General features: G+C 36.8%; 1 protein-coding gene across 4 annotated transcripts in view; it reads left to right on the top strand.

Annotated features, from left to right (window-relative positions):
• The window catches only part of SLC38A9 (solute carrier family 38 member 9), a 101137-nt gene that overhangs the window by 1513 nt on the left and 75394 nt on the right, over nt 1-24230 (top strand). For all 4 annotated transcript variants that reach the window (XR_009539481.1, XR_009539480.1, XR_009539479.1 and 1 more), the window contains exon 2: nt 19441-19588. Coding sequence is in view for 1 of the 4 variants with exons in the window: in XM_060142966.1 (XP_059998949.1) it covers nt 19476-19588 (113 nt within the window). In the remaining 3 variants the exon portion in view is untranslated. The remainder of the gene's footprint in view (nt 1-19440; nt 19589-24230) is intronic.

Raw genomic sequence — 24230 nt, 5'->3', positions numbered from 1 at the left:
TCTTTGGTGCCATTGCATTGTTCTGACTGCTAATTTCTTTATTAAAACACATTGCCTTCCAGCACTGTCAAATTTAACACCTTTTGAAGGATTTATTGATCAGATTAGAAGCATGTTCCAACTGTCACATCAGAATTTGAATATTATGGCTCCTATTGGCTCACCATTAAGCAATTCATAAGGAAGAGGTTTAGATAAAGTTTGTTACCGGACTTTATAGAAGTTACAGACTTACCTAGAAGAACATACATATACATAACTGCTTTCACAAGGCTGCCTTTTTAATGATATGGTTCCAATTGCTTTGATATTGGCATACTACAGAAGTGAGTAAACTATGACCAAATTTGGCCACTGCCAAATGTATTTACTTTTTATATGGTTTTACTGGAACACAACCATGCTTACTCATTTATACATTGTCTTTTGTGCTACAGGCAGAGTTGAGTAGTTGTAGAGACCATATGGCTGGCAAAGCCTAAAATATTTACTATCTGGCCCTTTGCAGAAAAAAAATTATCAACCCCTGGCCTGGTGAACTGAATGTAAATATAGTATCTAAAACTCTACCATTTGCAGAAGTATTAGTTAATAGTAATTTTCACTCATAAATACTTGTATGATGGGTTCATAATCCATTTCTTTGGGCAAAAGCTAGTACCTCCTTATTGCAGATTGTCGCTAGCATCTTGGCATATGTACTATAGGTTTGCTTTTGCAAAGAATTGTCAAAGAAAGTTTCTGAACCTAGTGTGGAAAGGGCTGACATTCTTTGAGATATACTGATGCTCACAGTTAATAACTTTTAAAAATAACATTTAGGAGCTTCCTTTGGTTGTTCTCTATGTTCTTTTCATGGAGATAAATGCTTCAGCATAAGCACCAGCAAACAAGTTAATAAGCTGTTTTCATATTGAGACCCCATACTAAAACCAATCTTAAAATAAATGATAAGGGTCTTTTTCTTTTTCTTTTTTTTTTTTTTTTTTTTGCGGTACGTGGGCCTCTCACTGTTGTGGCCTCTCCCATTGCGGAGCACAGGCTCTGGACGCCCAGGCTCAGCGGCCATGGCTCACGGGCCTAGGCGCTCCGCAGCATGTGGGATCTTCCCAGACCCGGGGCACGAACCCGTATCCCCTGCATCGGCAGGCGGACTCTCAACCACTGCGCCACCAGGGAAGCCCAAGGGTCTTATTACTAAATGACTTATCTTTGACATTAATAATCTTGTATCTGGGACTTCAGTGTCTTAAAGATCAGAGGATTGAATGAAATAGAAATGAATATATCTGTTTATGTCATTTTTTTGTATTTAACTCCCTATATTAGTGTTAGTCTGTGGCAAATTAGTGCTTAGGAATATTTAAAATTTTACTTAATCATTGGTAGCACTATTCTGTGTTACCATCTAAGTAATATTAGCTATGAAACTCCAATTCACCTCTCAACCTAATTCATCAAACTTCAGTTTATAGTTCTCAAGACTTTCAGAAAGTTATCAAATTTCCTTTGAAACAGCATTCTGGGGGAATTTGAAGTTCAGGTTACTTGACTAATTGAGGCAACTGAAAATGATCTGTTTCCTTACAGTTCTTCATATTTACTTGAATGTTAATAAATCTTTGAAAGGCACTAGGAACTTTGGACTCATTCATGATTTATTTTGAATCATTGAAATATCATCAGTTTTCTGCTTGTTTGGAATAAAAAGCTAATTTGACAATGCCACAAGATTTCAGATTCGCCCAGGACAAATACATGTATGTGATTAAACTGGAAACTTTATGTCAATTCCTGAATGTCCTTCATATTTTCCCCAACCTTGATTATCACTTTTTGTTAAGGCTGACTGAAATCTAAGAACCTTTCTAGATTTTCCTCTTTTCTGGTTTCCTAACATTCAATATTCAGTGAAAGTATCATCTCCAGGACATAAAAAATCCTGTTTCTAAACTCAACCACATTCTCAGTTTAGTTTAGGAACCAATACAGTGGAGAGTATTGGTTAACAAAGTAAGTCAGAAGTGTAGCCGTTTTTTTCTGCCATTGTTTAAGCAGGTATGTTTTTTCCTACTCTGACTTGGCTATTGACCTTTCCTGTGTTTCACTGCTGCTGGAAGGATTATTGCTGTCCAAGGGAATATCTAGCCTTGAGACAAAGAAGTTTGCATCAAGAGAAACAAATTCACCTAAGCTAGTTTGCTTCAAGAAAACTGTGTTGTTTTAAATTTGTAATCCAGATACTTCGGCACATATCTTCACTCTTCTAGTCCTAAACTTTGTTTTTAAAGAGTTTAAGGCCATTTGTCATTCTAGGTATTACTGCTTTTTTGTTTCCGAATCTGAACAGGACCTGATTTTCAGAGGCTTCTTTTGTCTTCCAAATAGCCTGCCTCCTTCTTTAAAGCAGACATCCCACTATAGTGGGAAATAGCGTTTGGGATCAAAGTAGCCTGGTTTCATTTCCCAATCGTGGCTTTATTAGTTACGTGATTTAGGACAAGTTACTTCTGAGCTTCATGGTTTTTTATTTATTTATGTTTTTTGTATCAATAATTTGAAGGTAATACCTATTTCCCAAATCCTAAAGTATTGGATGCAATTAAACAACATGTAAACATTAGGCCAGTAGTAGGCATTCAATAAATAAATGTTAGTTCCATCTTCCACTACCTTTCTATTGACTTGTCTTTTTCTCTGAGTTTTTCTCCAAAGTGACCCTGTTTTGTTCTTCAGAAATGAGTTCTTTCCCTTTAGGTCTATTCTGTTTGTGACAGTTCAGTAATTCTATGAAGCTCAATTTCTTTATCTTTCTTACCTCACTGGGTTTACTCACTTTATGCTAAAGACGTACATCTGTCAGCTGATTTTATTCAGGCCACTAAATTAAGCCAAAATATAATTTTGCTAGTTACTTTTAAAGAACTAAATTCATAATAAAAATGATAGCTATGTTTATTGAGCACTCACTGTGGACTGGTCACATTATTATGTGCATTATCTCATTTAAATCTCAAACCAAATTCCCTTAGGGAATTTAAGTAAGTTGCCCCAAGTCACACAGTAAATCCAGGATTCAAATCCAAGCAGTCTTATGTGAGCTGACGACTAAAGTCTACTTAATAGAATCAGAATAGGCTATATCCCAATTTAACCATTGTGTATAATTCAAACAAATGAATACCTTCTGAAGGTGGTTTCATCAGTTTTTGTAGATTTAAGAGCAATAAGGTTCTGCCTGCTTACCAATATTAAAAATTTTCTCTAGCATTTCTTAACAATTCTGTTTATGCCTTTTTCCTCCCACAGTATAACAGTTTCATTAAGCTCATTTCATTAAACTTAGTTTAAGTTCACAAATAATAGTAGCAAACTCCTATATAAAGTTCAGTAGTGCTTGGAATAGTTCCAAATGCTTACACATTAATTTATAGATTATTTTATGTGCTTTAGATTTTCTTTTATAAATTTCCCCCAAGTTCTTTAAGTTATTCTTTTTGATGAAGGGGTACTGGCTTCCTGACAGTCAACTTTTCAATTTCTAAAATATTTAATTTTTTAAATTGAGATGATATTTTTAAAACTCTCTAAAGTTAATAACTTCTCTACTATATGTTTATTTTCCAAGCTTTTAATTCCTATGCCATGTCCATCTTTCTTTATTTTCCTTTTCCTTTTTTTTTCTAATTGAGATACAGTTGATGTACAATATTACATAAGTTACAGTGTACAAAATAGTGATTCACAATTTTTAAAGGTTATACTGCATTTATAGTTATTTTAAAATATTGACTGTATTCCCTGTGTTGTACAATATATCTTTCTAGCTTGCTTATTTATTTATTTATTTATTTATTTATTTTTGCGGTACGCGGGCCTCTCACCGTCGTGGCCTCTCCCGTTGCGGAGCACAGGCTCCGGACGCGCAGGCTCAGCGGCCATGGCTCACGGGCCCAGCTGCTCCGCGGCATGTGGGATCCTCCCAGACCGGGGCACGAACCCATGTCCCCTGCATAGGCAGGCGGACTCTCAACCACTGCGCCACCAGGGAAGCCCGCTTATTTATTTTATACGTAATAGTTTATAACTCTTAATCCCCTACCCATATCTTGCCCCTCCCTGCTTCCCTCGCTCCACTGGTAACCACTAGTTTGTTCTCTGTATCTGTAAGTCTGTTTCCTTTTTGTTATATTCACTAGTTTGTATTATTTTTTAGATTCCACATATAAGTGATATCATGCAGTATTTGTCTTTGTCTGACTTATTTCACTTAGCATAATACCTTCCATGTCCATCCATGTTGTTGCAAATGGCAAAATTTCATTCTTTTTTATTGCTGAGTAGTGTTGCATTATACATATACCACATCTTCTTTATCCATTCATCTGTTGATGGACACTTAGGTTACTTCTGTATCTTGGCAGTTGTAAATAATGCTGCAATGAACATTGGGGTACCTGTATCTTTTTGAATTAGTGTTTTCATTTTTTTTCAGATATATACCCAGGAGTGGAATTGCTGGGTCATATGGTAGTTCTATTTTCAGTTTTTTGAGAAATTGGCCATACTGTTTTCCACGGTGGTTGCACCAATTTACATTCCCCCAACAGTGTATAAGGGTTCCCTTATATGTACATCCTCACCAAGACCTGTTATTTCTCACTTTTTTGATGATAACCATTCTAATGGGTGTGAGGTGATATCTTATTGTGGTTTTGAAGTTCCCAGATGATTACTGACGTTGAGGATCTTTTCTTGTGCTTGTTGGCCATCTGTATGTCTTCTTTATAAAATGTCTATTCAGATCTGCCCATTTTTAAATTGGGTTGCTTGTTTTTTTGTTGAGTTGTATGAGCTGTTTATATATTCTGGGTATTGACCCCTTATCAGTCATATCATTAGCAAATATTTTCTCCCATTCAGTAGGTTGTCTCTTTGTTTTGTCAGTGGTTTCCTTTTTGCCACACAAAAGCTTTTAAGTCTGATTAGGTCCTATTTTGCTTTTATTTCCTCTGCTTTAGCATACAGGTCAAAAATATATGTTGCTGTGATTTATGGCAAAGGGTGTTCCGCCTATGTTTTCCTCTAGGAGTTTTATGGTTTCTGGTCTTACATTTAGTTCTTTAATCCATTTTGAGTTTATTTCTATATATGGTGTGAGAAAATGTTCTAATCTCATTATTTTACATGTGGCTGTCCAGTTTTCCCAGCACCACTTATTGAAGAGACTGTCTTTTCTCCATTGTATATTCTTGCCTCCTTTGTCACAGATTAATTGATCGTAAGTGCACGGGTTTATTTCTGGGCTTTCTCATCCTGTTCCGTCGATCTATTTGTCTGTTTTTTTGGCCAGTACCATAGTGTTTTGAGTATTGTAGCTTTGTAGTATAGTCTGAAGTCAAGAAACATTGTTCCTCCAGCTCTGTTCTTCTTTCTCAAGATTATTTTGGCTATTTGGGGTCTTTTGTGTTTCCATACAAATTTTAAAATTATTTGTTCTGGTTCTGTGAAAAATGCCCTTGGTATTTTTATAGGGATTGCAATAATCTGTAGATTGCCTTGGGTAGTATGGTCATTTTAACAATATTAATTCCAATCCATGAACACAGTATACCTTTCCATCTGTTTATATTGTCTTCAATTTCTTTCATCAGTGTCTTATAATTTTCCAAGTATAGTTGTTTTGCCTTCTGAGATAGGTTTATTCCTACGTATTTTATTCTTTTTGATGCAATGGTAAATGGGATTGTTTTCTTAATTTCCCTTCTGGTAATTTATTTTTAGTGTATAGAAGTGCAACAGATTTCTGTATATTAATTTTGTATCCTGCAACTTTACTGAATTCATTGTTGAGCTCTACTACTTTTTTGGTGGCATCATAGGATTTTCTATGTGTAGTGTCATGTCATCTGCAGAGTGTTACCTTTTTACTTCCTTTCCAATTTGGAATCCTTTTATTTCCATTTCTTGCCTGATTGCTGTGGCTAGGACTTCCAATATTACGTTGAATAAAATTGGCAAGAGTGGGCATCCTTGAGTTGTTGCTGATCTTAGATACCCACCTTAATTTAAAATGTATTTTTCATTGATATTTTATATAGAATGTTTTTACTCATTATATCCAGGAGATACTTTTTTCAAGTTTTATTTAGTGAAATTGACAGTTTTAGACTAAGGATATTTAATAGGACTGTCAATCCTAGTCTTGTAAATTAGTGGGTCAAAGTACTCTTAATTCTGCCTTTAGTTTTAAAACTTAAGACCAAAGAAGTCAACTGAATTATTAATCAGTTTTATTACATTAAAAAAGGAACTGAAAAATCAGGCTTCTGTTTTTGCATATCAACTAACTGTTCTGATGAAACTACTTAGCTTACTCACAGTTCCTTTTTATCTTAGTGAGATTTTAGTAACAGTTACTATTGATCAGTGTATACTTTATATTCAAGATCATTTCTGATGCTCCACATTTGAATATATATGTTATATGGCTCTATGTTTCAAATAGTCAACTAAACTTTTTACCTTAAAAAAATAAATCTTGCACTAATCTATTACAGAGCTAATTTGGGAGCCACGACTAGCAAGTGGTGTAGATATGAGCTAAAAGTGAAATGAGGAACAGAAAATCATAATCGTTTATTAGCATCCTGCTTGGTTTTATTATTTAAGTGATTTAGGACAAATTACCTGACTTCTTGACTTCATAAATTATATTTTTTAAGTTTCTTGAGGATAGGGACCATGACTTTTTTTTTTTCTGTTTTTCTCAGTACCCAAGTACCTTGTAGAGGCTCATTGAGAACTTGTTGGATGAATATATTGTTCAGAGTTTACCATTACTCAGTATTTTAGTTGCCTCATCTTAGAATAGATCATCATTTTTATGTTCATACTCTTTATAAGATACAGAAATAAGGCCCTTCTTGATTGGAAATGGTAATACAGTAGACCTTGAACAACACAGGTTTGAACTGTTCAGGTCCACTTATATGTGGATTTTTTTCAATATTATGTACTACAGTACTACACCATCCATGATTGGTTGAATCTACAGATGCAGATTTGCAGATACTTGACTGTCAAGTTATACACCAATTTTCAACTGTGCAGAGGCACAGTTAACTCCCTCATTGTTGAAGGGTCAACTGTATATGGTTTTGCCTTTTTTGAAAAGTTACTGTTAAAATTACTATTATTACCTTATAAGGTAATACTTTAACATTTTTATTTAACATTATTTATCTTCAGTAGCATTAAGTTAATGAGAGCTTTGGCTTAATTGTTGAACAGAAACACAGAAGAGCAGAATAGGGAAATGGAAAGGAAAGAAACAGAAAAGAAAACACATGCTGGGGAATAGAACATGTTACCAACATCTCTATCACATAATAGTGGCATGTTGGCAATATTTGCTTATTAGCTCTTTGTTACTAAGAAGAATTTTTCATTTAAAAAAAATAGGAAAAAACTCAAAAGGCTGCATATGTTTTAAAAAAAAAGAAGTATTTTTATTTGATTTTTTTTTTTTTTTTTTTTTTGCGGTACACGGGCCTCTCACTGTTGTGGCCTCTCCCGTTGCGGAGCACAGGCTCCGGACGCGCAGGCTCAGCGGCCATGGCTCACGGGCCTAGCCTCTCCGCAGCATGTGGGATCTTCCCGAACCGGGGCACGAACCTGTGTACCCTGCATCGACAGGTGGACTCTCAACCATTGCTCCACCAGGGAAGCCCTATTTGATTTTTGAAAGGAATAATAATACATTTGAACATTTATTTTCCCGTTACAAAGTACTAAGTATAATATGCATCATGTCATTTAATTCTCAAACACCCCAGTGAAGAGGATGTTATTATTTCCATTTTGCAAATGGGAAAATAGTCTCGTGGAGGTTAAATGGTTAGTCTTAAATTACACAGGTAGTGAGTGGCAAATATAGGACTCTCCCTCAGAAACCCCATTTTCTTTCTACTTTGCCGTAAATGCTACAATTAGAAAAATAAGATCAGTGGACATTAAACTCCATTAAACAAATACAGCAATAATAAAACTATACTTGTTGAGTAGTCTGGGCTGTAACAAGAAAGAGAAGTAAAAGTGAAAGATAAATGAGAGGAGGAAAGGCCAAAGAACAGGAAAAACAGCACAGCATAGTGGCAAAGAATACAGGCTCTGGACTTAAACTGTGTAGGCTTGAATTTGAACTCTGCCACTTACTAACTTTGTAGTCAATTACTTACCTTCTCCATGCTTTGTATCCTTTTCTATAAAGTGAAGGTAATAATAGTAACTTACAGGTTGAGGATAAAAGGTAAAGCACTTGGTTTTGTGTTAAAATCTGTTTACTTCATCTTATGGAGTTCCCTTTTTTTTTAATAATTGTGAAATACAACATCCTACAAAAAAGTGCATCGAACATACGTATATTGAATTATTATAAAGCAAATAGCCATGTAACCACAATCAAGTTAAAGAAATAGAATACTGCCATTACCATATAAGGTCCCTTCCTGTCTTTCCCTAACACAGCCTCCTATTTTCCCCCTTAGGGCAGATTTCTCAGTCTCAGGACATTTTTGGCTAGGTAATTGTTGTAGGAAGCTAACCTGTGCACTGTAGGATCTTTAGCAGCCTCCCTAGTCTCTACCTACTGGGTGCTAATAGCACTTCCCTCAGTTGTAACAACCAACTGGGTGAGGCCAAATTCCTTACTATACCACTCTACAACTCTCTACCTGCTTGTGTGGCAAGTAAACTGTAAGGGTACAAACAGAGAGCTCCACTGTAGAAATCTTGGTAACAAATGATGGTAGTCAGAGTCTGGATATATTTGAAAGAAAGCCAACAAGATTTCCTAACGGATTGAATGTAGACTGAGAAAAAGAAGTTATGAGTGATTCCAAGAATTTTAGCTTGAGCAACTAGAAGGATGGAAATACCATTAACTGAAATCAGGAAAACAATGCATGGGGTAGCTTTTCAGGAAAAAGTCAGAAGTTCAGTTTTTGACAGGTTTCACTTGTCTATTATATCCAAGTAAAGATATTAAGTTGGATATATACATATACCAAATCATTATGTTGTGTATCTAAAACTAGTATAATGTTATATGTCAATTATATCTCAATTTTTAAAAAGATGTTAAGTTGGTAGTTGGATATGCAAGTCTGAAATTTAGGAGAGAAGTTTTGGCTAGAAATATAATGTGAAATTTGTCATTATCTAGATCAGCAGAACTTTCTGCAATGATGGAAATGTTTTATACCTACACTGTGCAATATGGTAGCCACTAGCCACATGTGGCTAGAGTGACTCAGGTACTGAATTTTTTTAAATTTAATTTTAATTAGTATAAATTTAAGTAATCACTTGTGACTAGTGGCTACTGTATTGTATAACACAAGTGACGATATTAAAACCATGAGATTGGATAACATTACCTAAAAATTGAGGTAAATAGAGAAGAGTACAAAGACTGACCCTTGAGACTACAATTTCTTTTTTTAATAAATGTATTTATTTTTGGCTGTGTTGGGCCTCTGCTGCTGCATGCGGGCCCTCTCTAGTTGTGGCAAGCAGGGGCCACCACTCATTGCGGTGCACAGGCTTCTCATTGCGGTGGCCTCTCCTGCTGCAGAGCATGGGCTCTAGGCGTGCAGGCCTCAGCAGTTGTGGCACGCAGGCTCAGCAGTTGTGACTCGCAGGCTCCAGGGCGCAGTCCCAGCAGTTGTGGCGCACGGGCTCAGCTGCTCCGTGGAATGTGGGATCCTCCCAGGCCAGGGATCGAACCCATGTCCCCTGCATTGGCAGGCAGATTCCTTAACCACTGTGCCACCCAGGGAAGCCCGAGACTCTACAATTTTAAGGGAGACAAGGAGCTAACAGTGAGCAAAGCAGACAGAAAAGGAGGAGGGACCAGAGAGATATAGGAAAAACCTGAAGCCCTGTTGAATCAGTTTATTAAGGAAGAGAGTGATTCTTTGTGGCAAATATTTCTGATAAGGCAAGCAAGTTAAAGATTGAGAAATTGAGTTTACCAATATGGAGGGCATTGGTCTAATAAGAGTAGGTTTTGTGTAGTGATGGGGAAGATAGCCTGATTAGCATGGGTTTAAGAAAGAATGGGAGGATCTTATCTATTTTATGCTTTCTATTTGTCCTACTTCTTTTACATTTTTTTCTCCTTTCTTACCTTTCTTTAAGTCATTTATTTTTTAACATTCTCCTTTCTCCCTCTCCTAGATTATAAGTTATATATTGTTTTCTATTATGTTAGTAGTTACCTTTAAAATTACACCATACATCACATCAAAGTGTAATGTTGATCTGGCCAATACAAGGGCTTTAGAACACTTTAATTCCAAGAACTTCACTTGATCTTTTCCCCCTTTGGTCTGGAATTTTAATTTTTTTTCCAACTCTGTAACATATTGTTTATTGATTCTGCTTGAATTCATTAAACTTCTTGAATCTGCAGATCATTATCTTTTACGAATTCTCGAAAATCCTAAGCCATTATCTCTTCAATATTACCTCTGCTATCTCCTCTTTCCGGTTCACCAATTACATGCATGTTAGACCTTCTCATTCTATCTCTTGTCTTTTAACCTCTCTCCCACATTTTCTGCCTTTTTTTTTTTTCTCTCTTTGCCACTTTCTAGATAACTTCTTCTGATGTATCTTCTAGTACATTAATTTTCTCTTCAATTTCTTTAATAAAGGTTGCTCATTTTATTTATTTAGTATTATTTATAGATTTGTTTTTAAGGTACCATTGGCTTATAAAATTGTTCATTATATTTCTACTTCTGTATACCCTACAGTGTGCTCACCACCAAAAATTTACTTTCCATCCATCATCATACAGTTGATCCCCTTTACCCTTCTCTCTGCCCCTTTCCCTCTGATAACCACTACTCAGTATTCTCAGTATCCATGTATTTGTTTTTGTTTAGTTTGTTCATTTATTTATTTTATTTGTTTTGTTTTTTATATTCCACATATAAGTGAAATCACACAGTATTTATTTCTCTGACTTATTTCACTTAACATAATATCCTCAAGGTTCATCCATGTTGTCATAAATGGCAAGGTTTCATCTTTTTTTTATGGCTGAGTAGTGTTTCATTGTATGTATATGCCACACCTTCTTTATCCATTCATTCATTATTGGGCAGTTAGGTTGTTTCTGTACTTTGGAAATATTTCTTGCAATACTATTGCAAATAGTGCCGTGATGAACATAAGAGTGCATATATCTTTTTGAATTAGTGTTTCTTTGGATAAACACCAAGAAGTGGGATGGCTGGATCATATGCTACTTCCATTCTTAAATTTTTGAGGAATCTCCATACTGTTTTCCATAGTGGCTGCACCAGTTTACATTCCCACCTACAGTGTGTAAGTGTTCCCTTATATCTACATCCTCACCAACACGTGTTATTTCTTGCCTTTTTGATAATAACCATTCAAATGGGTGTGAGGTGATATCTTATTGTGGTTTTGATCCCTAGTAATCCCTAATAATTGATGATGTTGAACATCGTTTTCATGTGCCTGTTGGCCACCCATATGTCTTCTTTGGAAAATGTCTGTTTATCTCCTCTGCCCTTTTTTTTTTTTTTTTTTTTTTTTGGTGGTACGCAGGCCTCTCACTGTTGTGGCGTCTCCCGTTGCGGAGCACAGGCTCCGGATGCGCAGACTCAGCGGCCATGGCTCATGGGCCCAGCCGCTCCGCGGCATGTGGGATCTTCCCAGACCGGGGCACAAACCCATGTCCCCTGCATCGGCAGGCGGACTCTCAACCACTGCGCCACCAGGGAAGTCTTATGAACATTTTAATAATGTTAATTCTTTGAATTTATGAGCACAGAATATCTTTCCAGTTATTTGTGTCTTTAAATTTATTTCCAGGTATTTTATTCTTTCTGTTGCAGTTGTAAAGGCAATTTTCTTTTTTTTAATAAATTTATTTATTTATTTATTTATGGCTGAGTTGGATCTTTGTTGCTCCATGCGGGCTTTCTCTAGTTGTGGCAAGCGGGGGCTACTCTTTGTTGTGGTGCGCGGACTTCTCATTGTGGTGGCTTCTCTTGTCGCGGAGCATGGGCTCTAGGTGCTTGGGCTTCAGTAGTTGTGGCTCGCGGGCTTAGTTGCTCTGCGGCATGTAGGATCTTCCTAGACCAGGGCTCAAACCTGTGTCCGCTGAATTGGCAGGTGGATCCTTAACCACTGTGCCACCAGGGAAGCCCCCAATCATTTTCTTAATTTCTCTTTCTGATAGTTCATTGTTAGTGTATGGAAACACAACAGACTTCTGAGTGTTAATTTTGTATCTGCATCTTTACCAAATTTATTGATGAGTTCTAGTAGTTTTTTGGTGGTGTCCTTAGGATTTTCTATTAATAGTATCATATCATCTGCAGACTATTAAATTTTACTTCTTCCTTTCCAATTTGGATTCCTTTTATTTCTTTTATTCCTTTTATTTCTTTTTCTTGCCTACTTGCTCTGTCTAGGACTTTTGTTTTTTTTTAGAAGAGGGAGAAAGCACAAGGGCCGCAACCAACCAGGCACCCTGGCCCACTCCTCACACCAGGGGTGGCAGAGGACCCGGATACAGATGTGTTCAGCAGCAGACACGTGCTGCTGCTGCCCTCCAGCCCCAAGTTTCCCCCAGGAAAGGGATCCGTGGGACCACCCTCCAATGCCCCTGCCATCTGCACTTGCCTCTCCCGTTTCCCGATCCCAACCTGTGCGCTGGGCCCATGGCAGGGTGTGGAAGAGACGCAGTGCACCAAGGCGGGAAGTGCTACAAGGGGCGCCCCCCCTTCCCTCTCACCACTTCCTCTGGCGGAATGTTGCCTTTTGACCTGAGACCCCTGGCCTAGGTGGAACAGGCCCCTCCCCTGACCGACCGATGCAGGCCAGTTCGGGGACATGCGTGCAAGACCCACCACTGTTCCCATCATGTGGCCAGGGGCAGTGAGGATGGACTGAGGATGCTGCCTGCAGGGGTCAGGGGAGCATCCAGGGAGGTAGGAAGAAGGAGATGGATGGATACTGTCTTTTAATACTATGTGAATAAGCGTGGTGAGAGGGGCCATTCTTGTTCCTGATTTAGGAGGATAGCTTTCAGTTTTTCACCACTGAGTATGTGTAGCTGCTGGGTTTGTCACATATGACCTTTATTATGTTGAGGTACATTCTTTCTATACCCACTTTATTGAGAGTTTTTATCATAAATGGGTGTTGAATCTTGTCAGATACTTTTTCTGCATCCGTTGATAAGGTCATATGGTTTTTATCCTTTATTTTGTTAATGCGGTGTATCACATTGATTGATTTGCAGGTAATGAACCATCCTTGCATGCCTGGAATAAATCCCACCTGATCATGGCATATAATCTTTTTACTGTATTGATGTATTTGGTTTGCTAAATATTTTGTTGAGGATTTTTGTATCTATGATCATCGGAGATATTGGGCTATAATTTTTCTTTTTTTATGTTGTCTCTGTCTGATTTTGGTGTCAGGGTGATGTTAGCCTCGTAAAATGAGTTGGGAAGCATTTCCTCCTCTTCGGTATTTTGGAAGAGTTTGAGAAGGATAGTTATTAAATCTTCTTTGAATGTTTGATGGAATTCACCTGTGAAGCTGTCTGGTCCCAGACTATTGTTTTTGGAAGCTTTTTTGAGTACTATTTCAATCTCTGTACTAGTGATTGGTTTATTCAGATTTTCTATTTCTTTGTGATTCAGTCTTGGAAGATTGTATGATTCTGAGAATTGGTCCCTTCTAGGTTGTCCAATTTGTTGGTGTATGACTGTTCATAATCTCTTATCCTTTTTGTTTCTATGGTATCTGTTGTTATTTCTCCTCTTTCATTTATAGTTTTATTTATCAGTATTTTTTCCTTACTATGTCTAGCTAAAGGTTTGTTTATCTTTTCAAAGAACCAGCTCTTGGTTTCATTGATCTTTTTTATTGCCTTTTTAGTCTATTTCACTTATTTCCACTCTGATCAATATTATTTCCCTCCTTCTACTGACTTTGGGTTTTATTTGTTCTCTTTTTTCTGGTTTTTTTAGGTGAAAGATAAAGTATTTCAGATTTTTCTTGTTTCTTAAGGTAGTTCTGTATTGCTATAAACTTCCCTCTTAGTACCACTTTTGTTGCATCCCGAAGATTTTGGTTTGATGTATTTTCATTTTCATTTATTTTCAGGTAATTTTTGATTTCTCTTTTGACTTCTTCTTTGACCCAATAGTTGTACTGTAGCATGTTGTTTAGTCTCCATATATTTTCCAGCTTTTGTTTGTAGTTGATTTCTAGTTCCATACCATGGTGACTGGAAAATATACTTGATATAATTTCAGTCTTGTTAAATTTATTGAGACTTATTTTGTTTCCCAACATATGGTCTGTCATTTGAGAAAGTTTCATGTGCACTTGAGAAGAATGTGTATTCTGCATTTGGATGGAATGTTCTGTACAAATCTATCAAATCCACCTGGTTTAACGTTTCATTTAAGGCCACTGTTTCTCAGTTGACTTCCTCAGTTGATCTATCCTTTGATGTAAGTGAGGTGTTACAAGTCCCCTAATATTATTGTGTTGCTCTCAATTTCTCCCTTTAGGTCTGTTAATAATTGTTTTATATGTTTTGGTGTTCCTATGTTAGGTGCATGTATATTAGTAACTGTGATGTCTTTTTTTTAAATTTAATTTAATTTTTTATTGAAGTATAGCACAGGGAACTATACTCAGTATTTTGTAATACCTATAAGGGAACAGAATCTAAAAAAGAATATATGTTTGTGTGTGTGTGTGTGTGTGTGTACACACACACACGTATGTATAACTGAATCACTTTGCTGTAATGTCTTCTTGATGAATTATCCTATCCAGCCACTTTGTGTCTTTGAATTGGTAAATTCAGTCCATTTACAATTAGGTGATTATTGATAGATGAAGACAGTATCGCCATTTTATCTTTTGTTTTCTGGTTATTCTACATCTCCATTATTGCTTTTTTCTTGTGTTTCCATCTACCATTTTGGTTCGGTGTTTTTCTATGATGTTTTTCTCAGTTTCCTCTTTTTTTATGTGTCATGTCTTTGCTCTGGATTTATGTTCTGTGGTTTCCATTGGGTTTGTATAAAATTGTCATGCATAAAATAGTACATTTTCTGCTGGTAGCATCTTTTTTTTTAAATTCATTTATTTACTTATTTATTTTTGGCTGCACTGGGTCTTTGTTGCTGGGCACGGGCTTCCTCTAGTTGCAGTGAGTGGGGGCTACTCTTCGTTGTGGTGCACGGTCCTCTCCTTGTGGTGGCTTCTCTTGTTGTGGAACATGGGCTCTAGGCACACGGGTTTCAGTAGTTGTGGCTCACAGGCTCTAGAGCTCAGGCTCAGTAGTTGTGGCGCATGGGCTTAGTTGTTCTGAGGCAAGTGGGATCTTCCCAGACCAGGGATTGAACCCATGTCCCCTGCATTGGCAGGTGGATTCTTAACCACTGCGCCACCAGGGAAGTCCCTGCTGATAGCATCTTAGCTACATTTACCTATATGGATTCTGTCCTTTTCCTCTTCCCCTTTTGTGTTTTTGTTGTCTCAAACTATCCCTTTTTATATTGTGAGTTTGTTACCAAATTGAAATTTTTTTCTATTCCCCCCCTTTACCTTTCCACTATAATAAAGTGTTTACAAACCTACTCTAATAAAGAGTTGCAATTTTCTGATTTCATATATTTATCACCTTACTCAAAATGCTGTGTACTTTTGCCTTTTAGTTTCTGGTAAAACAACTCCTTTCAACATTTCTTATAAGACAGGTCTAGTGTTGATGAACTCCCTCAGCTTTTGTTTATCTGGGGAAGTCTTTATTTCTCCTTCATATCTGAATGATAACTTGCTGGATAGGGTATTCTTGGGTGAAAGTTTTTATCTTTCACGGTATTTTGAGAATATAATCCCACTCCCTCCTGGGCTGTAGAGTTTCTGGTGAGAAATCTGCTGACAGTAAAATGGGGGTTCCTTTGTAGGTTATCATCCTTTTTCCCCTGGCTGCCCTTAAAATTTTTTTCTTTGTATTGACTTTTGTTTTGTTTTGTTTGTTTGTTTGTTTGTTTGCGGTACGCGGGCCTCTCACTGTTGTGGCCTCTCTCGTTGCGAAGCACAGGCTCCGGACGCGCAGGCTCAGCGGCCATGGCTCACGGGCCCAGCCAATCCGCGGCATGTGGGATCTTCCCAGACCGGGGCACGAACCCGTGTCCCCTGCATCGGCCGGCGGACTCTCAACCACTGCGCCACCAGGGAAGCCATGTATTGACTTTTGATGATTTTAATATAATGTGTCTCGGAGAAGGTCTTTTTGCATTGAGGTAATTAGGTGTTCTCTTAGCTTCATAGATTTGTATATCCAATTCCTTCCCCAGGTTTGGGAAGTTCTCAGCTATTATTTCTTTAAGTAAACTCTGTTCCCTTCTCTCTTCTGGGATACCCACTACCCTAATGTTGCCCTTCCTAAAAGAATCGGATAGCTCTTGTAGAATTTCCTCATTAAAAAAAAAAAAATCTTATTTCTCTTTGCTCTTGTATCATTTCTAGATTTCTGTCTTCAAGCTTGCCAATTCTCTCTTCCATTTGGTCTGCTCTATTTCCATTGCTTTCTGCTTCATTCTTCATCTCATTTATTGAATTCTTCAGCTCTAGAATTTCCGTTTAGGTCTTTTTTAGTTTCAATCTCTTTGTTACTTCTGTTCATTAATTTTATTCCTGAGCTCATTGAAACTGCCTTTCTACAAGAAAACTTGTAGCTTGTCGAGTGTCTTCATAACAGCTATTTTGAATTCCCTATCAATTAGATCACAATATTGCATGACTTTATGTTTGGTTTCTGGAGAATTGTCATCTTCTTTTTGTAGTGCACTGTTACTGTGGTTCATGGTGCCTGATGAGCTGTTTCTCCGCAGGCACATTTGAGCTGTTTCTCCACAGGCACATTTTTTTTTTTTTTTTACATTTTTGCTTGATTATAATGAGTTAAACAGATTAGAAATTGAGGCCTTTCTTTTTCTTTCCAGTAGGTGGTGCTATAGCACAATCTTTTGGTTTTTCTTACTTGAGCCAACACTGGTTATATATTTGAGCCCTTACTCTCCATCGTCCATCACCTTTGTTAGTGGCATTACCCTGGGTCCTCATTATTGCTTCTTGTGCCTCCAGCGTTGTTGGTGCGTTGCTTCTGCTACTGTCACTGGCATCATCAGCCAGGACGGTGGACTCTTCCTTCGCATCCAGGATCTCCTGAGTCACAGACTCTGACACTGCAGGGGGGAGGGAGACAAAAGGGAAGAAGAGCCAGGATTGCATGGGCACCTTTGCTGTTTTCAGTGTTGTAAGGTTCTCTGTCTCTGCCTCTGTGGCCATGGGGGCTGTTGAGGCAGGAGTCATGTGCCCTGCCTCCCCTGCTGCTACCCAGTACTCTGGGGCTGCAGTCTCAGCTGCTGTAGCCAGAGGGGTAGGATTACAGGCACTGCCTTTGCTCTTCCCTTGGTTTCTCCCTCCCTCAGTTCCCCTCCTCTGTGTGTTCCAGTCCACTCACTTGTAGATGTACAGATGTGTGGGATTCTCCAGCATCCTAGTATGTTGGGCAGAGGCACCTTTGTTGTGTTGTGGATGTTTTACTGGTTTACTGGTTGAAGGGGAAAGATAAAGGTAGCTTTTTATTCTACCATGTTGCCAACGCCCTCTCTTCAACTTTAAAATGCATCCATTGAGTTTTAAATTTTGGCTATTACATTTTGTGTTACTATATTTTTTCTTTTTTTTATTTATTTAGGCCTAAACATTCATTCTGGTCCTTTTCAAATATGCTGTTACTTTTTGAAAATGTCCACTTTTTCCTTTATTTGTTTAAACATAGGAAGCATAATTATTTTATAATCTTATTCTGATATCCCTATAGTTGAAGTCTTTGTGGATCTGTTTCTGCTATTTCTTCTGGTTCTCACTAATAGTACTTTGTTTCTTTATATGCTAGGTTATTTTTGACTATGTACTGTTCATTGTTCTTGAAAGATTGTTAGCAAGTCTTTTGAGGCCTAGGATCAATCTTTTCTGTATCCTCATAGAAAAGATTTACATTTGCTTCGGCCAATTGCCTATAAGCTCTACCAAGCAAGTAACCTGAAATTATATTCACAGGTTTAAGTGTTCTTTGATCACCTTGCAAATCCATATGCGGTGCAGTTTGTGGTATATAATATTTCCCTCAAGCACGCACACACACACACACACACACACACACACACACACACACACATGCAGGCTGTAGTCATTGTCAAGAAAACTTGTTTGTTATTCCTTTGTGAGGGAGTGAGGCACTTTTACTTCTTGTTAACTCCTAATCTGATGGTAAAGTTCTTTGTAGTCCCAGCTGTATGGGAAGTACGGAGAGGAGATGATTTCTTACTACAGTCGTTCCTTACTTTGGGTGAATCTTGGGTTTTGTCTTCTATTTTCTTAATACTTCACAAGGTCTTGAAAACCTCAGCCCAGTTTCTCCTGGCACAGCAAATACCCTCAGAGCAGAAGCAACTTCATTGAGCTACTTACTTTCTAGGTTCCTTAAATTCACCTGCAAATGGCCTGCTTTTCCTTACTAAAAGGTGCTTTTCAAAAATTTTTAAAAAATATTGTATCCAACCTGCTGTATAAAAAAATAAATTAAATTAAATTAAAAACAACAACAACAACAAAGATTGTAAAGGGCTTCAAGAGGTCATATTGTCCATCACCCTACCTCAGCTGTGCTGTACATACTGTAACAGTATTAGAAATTTAAGATGACTTCTTTTATACCTGACCAACCTCTTAATTTTTTTTTTAACACACTGACTCCTATTTTCAATTGATGTTTAATTTGTATTATATTCACTACTTTTTAATTTTTCTCTCTTATTGGTTTAGGAAACTTTTAAAAGATCTTCACAAACACAGCTATTTTATTATGTTAAAAGTTTTAATGTTTTGATTTCCAGCTGTCATCAGCAAAGTTTTAATATATTTCACAGACAAAAAAATAAATAAAATGAACATATGAGATCTCTGATTTAAAAAAATAATAATAATATTTTATCCAGTATTTTTAGTTGTTTTCTGCAGGAAAATGAGTCCAAGTAGCCTAATTTATTTTATTACTGGAAATGGATTGCCCTGCTTCTTTTTTACTAAGCTGAAAAATAAGCAGTAACTCCATTTCAACTTAACAGGTTTCTGATAATATAAATATTTTAGGCATGTAGCTCATTAAGATATCTTCAGCAAATTCCTGTGTTTTTTCAATTTCTTATGCATGCAAATATATTACCTATTAATAAAATATTTTTTAAATTAAACTTTAAATTGTTTCTCTTTTCTGATTTATTATAGGACTGACTTCTTCAGTGCTTAGAGTCTGAGAAAAAATGGCAAATATGGATAGTGATTCTAGCCATCTTCTCATCCCTGAGGTAGATAATGAAATAAATCCTGGACCTATGAATATCCAGTTTGATTCATCAGATATAAGATCCAAAAGGTAAGTGTTTAAAATAAAATATTTATTTTATAATTAAGGTTTTTAATTATTAATATACAACTAATTATAACCAAATATATATAACTTTGATTATAAAATATCCAGTTTCTTACAGGATCTGTATGTTTGTATGTGGTAGAGAATAAATATAAATACTCTTTTCTCACTTATATCTGACTTTTTATACTAAACTCCACTTGTCTGTCAGGGGTGGTTGGGAAGTTTTATGAAGTAAGATGCATATAACTCATTTAACAAATATATATTGATTATCTGATTTGTGCAAGGTAATATGCGAGGTGCTGGGGATAGAACAGTAAAAGTAATACGTAATCCTTACCTTCATTGAGCTTAAATTCCAGCAGATAGTTTAAGATAAGTAGAGTTTAAAATTTGTTTCATTGCGTACCTGGAAAACCCAAAAGAATCCACTGAAAAATTATTATAAATAATAAGACAATTCAGTAACGTGGTTGTTTACAAAACAGGCAAAAATAAATAGCATTCTGATGAGAAAATATAATGAAGAAAAAGATAAAATACATAGGAATAGCCTTAAGGATGTGCAAAATCTATATGAGAGAAACTTTAAAATACTACTGAGAGACCTAAAATAACATGTAGAATATTTCTTCAAATCTGAGATGCTGATTATAAGTTGTGCTGCTTTTTTTTAACTATTATTTATTTATTATTTATTTGGTTTCGCCATGTCTTTGTTGTGGCAGCTGGGCTCCTTAGTTGTGGCATGCAAACTCTTAGTTGCAGCATGCATGTGGGATCTAGTTCCCTGACCAGGGATCGAACCCGGGCCCCCTGCATTGGGAGTGCAGAGTCTTATCCACTGCGCCGCCAGGGAAGTCCCTGTTGTTTTTGTTTTTAATATAATACATAAACTGCTACCCATACCTCTGATGCAACAATTTCTTTGGACTTCGAATTTTATTTTGATGTTCACTAGAAGAACTCTTGTAATTATAAAAATAAAAATATAAACAAAATATATCGGTTAAGATATTACAAATCTGATTCTTCGCATATAGAGTCTAATTCTTCTGAATCACTTTTTGACTTGCATTCATCAAAATCAGTGTTTTTTTTCCTGCCCACACAAAATTGTCCTTAGTATCACTGAGAACATTGATAGTGTAACATTTCTTGAAAGAATTTTCTTCCTAGTCACTGACACTTTTTAGTTTTGATGCTTGCACTTTCCTGATCTTACCAGAAGGTGTCACAGAAAGCTTTCTAAACACTGTGGCTCACATTTCTTCCTTAAATGGTCCCTAAATGGTTTGATGACTGAAACGATCACAGGTGACAGTTACCTTCGTGCCACCAGAAATAATTACTTTCATGACTGCCACCTGGCTGACAGTGATTAAAAGATGTCCTGAATTATGAGATGCATCCATATTTTAGAAATGATTAAATGTGCATATTAGAATTAATAAGATAAGACATGTAACAAAAAGGCATATACTGGTCTCAGTAGGGAAGACTCTAAAATAAAATGTCATGCTCTTTAAATTTTAATCCATAAAATTAATGTGATCTGCCCCTCACCAAAAAACATGCCAGCAACCAATTCCAAAGTTTACATGGCCCAACAATTTCATTTCTAAGCATTAATTTGCAATGTCAAATAATATATGCACAAGGTTGTTTAATGCACTATTTTTTATAATAGCAAAAGTTTGAAAACAACTAAAATGTCTTTTCTTATAGGACTGGATAAATAAATTATGGCACATTGATACAATGGAATATTTTTCACCCATTGAAAAGAAGGAAGTGGCTTTATTACATATCAAAATGGAACAAGTCTTCAACTTATTTTGTTAAATGAAAAAAGTGAAGTGCAGAGCAGTGTATATAGTATACTACCATTTGGGTAAAAACAACATTAACAAGTTATATATTATGCAAATATGTATAAATGACTCTGGGGGAATAAATGGGAAACTGTAAGAGTGGTTGCCTCCTCAGAAGGAAACTGAGTGCTTGAGGTGGGACGTGTGGCAGATTACTATTTGGGAAATGCCCAACTATTCATCAACCCCACCTCTTTGCCAGCGGAAGCCTAACCGTGTTAAGGGTCGAAGTAGTTTCCAGTCCAGGAGATGAAGGAGGATTGGTTTAAGCCAGTCTTGATCCCATTTCCATTTTCCAGATACTTAATTTTTTAGTCTTTTTTGCAGCTAGAGCAGTGTGAAATTTATCACATGAGAAATTTATCTTTGTCATTTAAGGTGGCCATCAGAGAAGATAATGAAATGAATCTTGTAATTTTCACTTATATGTTCCAATATCAGTGAATACAAGGACTAATGAATGCTGATTAAATGCTCAGGATTTTCTTGAAACCTCTAAATTCTATGATAAATAATTGACCACTGTGACAATAGAACATAGGTCATTAAAGTGTATTCCACTGCAGTAGGTTGGCAGGAGTTCAAACAGTTCTCTGAGAATTTGTTTAACCGTGTAGGTTAAATGGAAATATATTTTCTATAATGAAACTTGTCAAAATAAGAGGGAATCAACTATTTTCAATCAGGATAACTATCTAGGTAAGCATGTTTTAAGGAAGGCAAATATTTATAGGGGTTTAGCAGTATTGAATGCTAATTTACTTGTGAAATAATTTCAGAAACTTATTTGATGAGGAAAAAAACAGGAGTACCTTAAAACATTGTTATTTCACTTTATATACATAAATCTCAGACACAGTGAGAGAAGTGTCTTCAATTAGAAGAACCAACTTAGACAACTATTTCCAAAACTTCAGTCATTTTAGAGTCACCTTATGACTTTGGTGATATCCCAGTACCACCTGTGTAATATTATAATTTAATATTTTTTTAAATTTATTAACGTTGAAAAATTAGGGTTAATTTAGCCTCATCTTCATGTATTTGTGAAATGAAGTATTGTTTATACTTTTTTCTAATATGCATTGCAGTAAATACCAAGTAGTTAAAAAAGCGTTTATCCTTGTGCTACCTAAAATCATCTTACATATAACACATTTTTGGAAACTGTCTTAAGCTGTTAGAATATAAAGAACAACATTTGATAATTTTAGATTGCTTATCCTCAGTTTAGTTTGTGGTTGACTTTATCTCTTCCACTAGGTGGCAGTCAAAATCATGTTTTGGTTCAAATATAAGAATTTTAAGAACTGCTTTGGACTAAAAGATAACGTGCTGGACCTGCTTATCATTTTGTTGGACCTGGGGTCTAATTAGACTTAGGTGGAAGAAGGAGCTTGTCTCTGTAGAGGAATGATACATGTCATAATTATTTGGATTATTTAGGGACCTTTTGCAAACTATACAAATCCACTTTTCCCTCTGCATGCCTCCACTCACCTCCCCTCTCCTCCCCTCCCCTCCCCTATTAGTTTTTTTTACCTGGTTTGGGGTGGAGTGAGGAATGTGGGTGGCAGGACAGGAAGGTTTAGAAATCTGCTGTACTGTATTTGATAATATTCCATTGGCAATCACTGGTCTTAGAGATTGTTTTCCTGCTTTTCCCAGACTTCCTGGTAACCAAATATTAGACCTGGTATTCAGGATTGCTTCATGCTTTGCTGCTACTCTGGGATTATGACCTTTGGGAGTTGACCACTCCAGCCAGCCTGAAACCAAATTGTGAAGTGGTTAATTTGGCTTTGCACTTCCCTTTTTCCATTTTCTCAAACTCTGTTTCCTCTTCCTTTTTTCCCAGGACCTAGGGCTTTCTTGCTCCTCTCTATGTGCCCAATTTTTCTCAGGGAATTCACTCAAAAATTTCCTCTAGACAGTGCTTTGTAAGTTATACTTTTTCTTCCTCCCCTTATTCACTAGTGCTTATCTGTCCTATTCGTGCAGGACTTTCTTGTCTGTTTAGGTGTTACGATGGCAAACAATCTGATGTGTCAAAGACCTACTCTATTACTTTTCCATGGCTGTTTGCATTTTAATAAGGAGAATCCTAGAATATAAAAGCCTAACCTAGGGCTTCCCTGGTGGCACAGTGGTTAAGAATCCGCCTGCCAATGAAGAGGACACGGGTTCGAGCCCTGGTCCGGGAAGATCCCACATGCCGCGGAGCAGCTAAGCCCGTGCACCACAACTACTGAGCCCACACACCACAAGTACTGAAGCCCACGTGCCTAGAGCCTGTTCTCTGCAACAAGAGAAGCCACCGCAATGAGAAGCCCGTGCGCCACAATGAAGAGTAGCCCCCTCTCATTGCAACTAGAGAAAGCCCATGCGCAGCAATGAAGACCCAACACAGACAAAAATAAATAAATAAAAGCCTAACCTAAAAGTTAGCTTTTTCTAATTGATAACATTTCAAGTACTCTGGTAAGCCAGTGGGGTAGAGGTAGACATTGAAAATAGGCAGTTCCGGGTGCCCTTCAAACATACTAAGCATGCTTATGGCCCCTTTTTTTTTTTTTTGGAGTGTCTACTTGTCTACACATCTGTAAACTGGCCTCTCACTTTCATCTGTCAATAATACTATCGCTGAATAGCAGGCTGAATTGATTCTTTTTGGTATTTGTGGTCCTGGGTCGGGGGCGCATAACAAAGTGAAGAGTTTATCTATTAATGTGCCCTGGACCAATAACACTGATTATTGAGGCTTGGTA

This window comes from Lagenorhynchus albirostris, chromosome 3 (assembly GCF_949774975.1).
Source record: "Lagenorhynchus albirostris chromosome 3, mLagAlb1.1, whole genome shotgun sequence".
Taxonomy (NCBI): domain Eukaryota; kingdom Metazoa; phylum Chordata; class Mammalia; order Artiodactyla; family Delphinidae; genus Lagenorhynchus; species Lagenorhynchus albirostris.
Note: the sequence above shows the minus strand (reverse complement) of the source record. Positions and strands in the feature narration are given on the sequence as shown.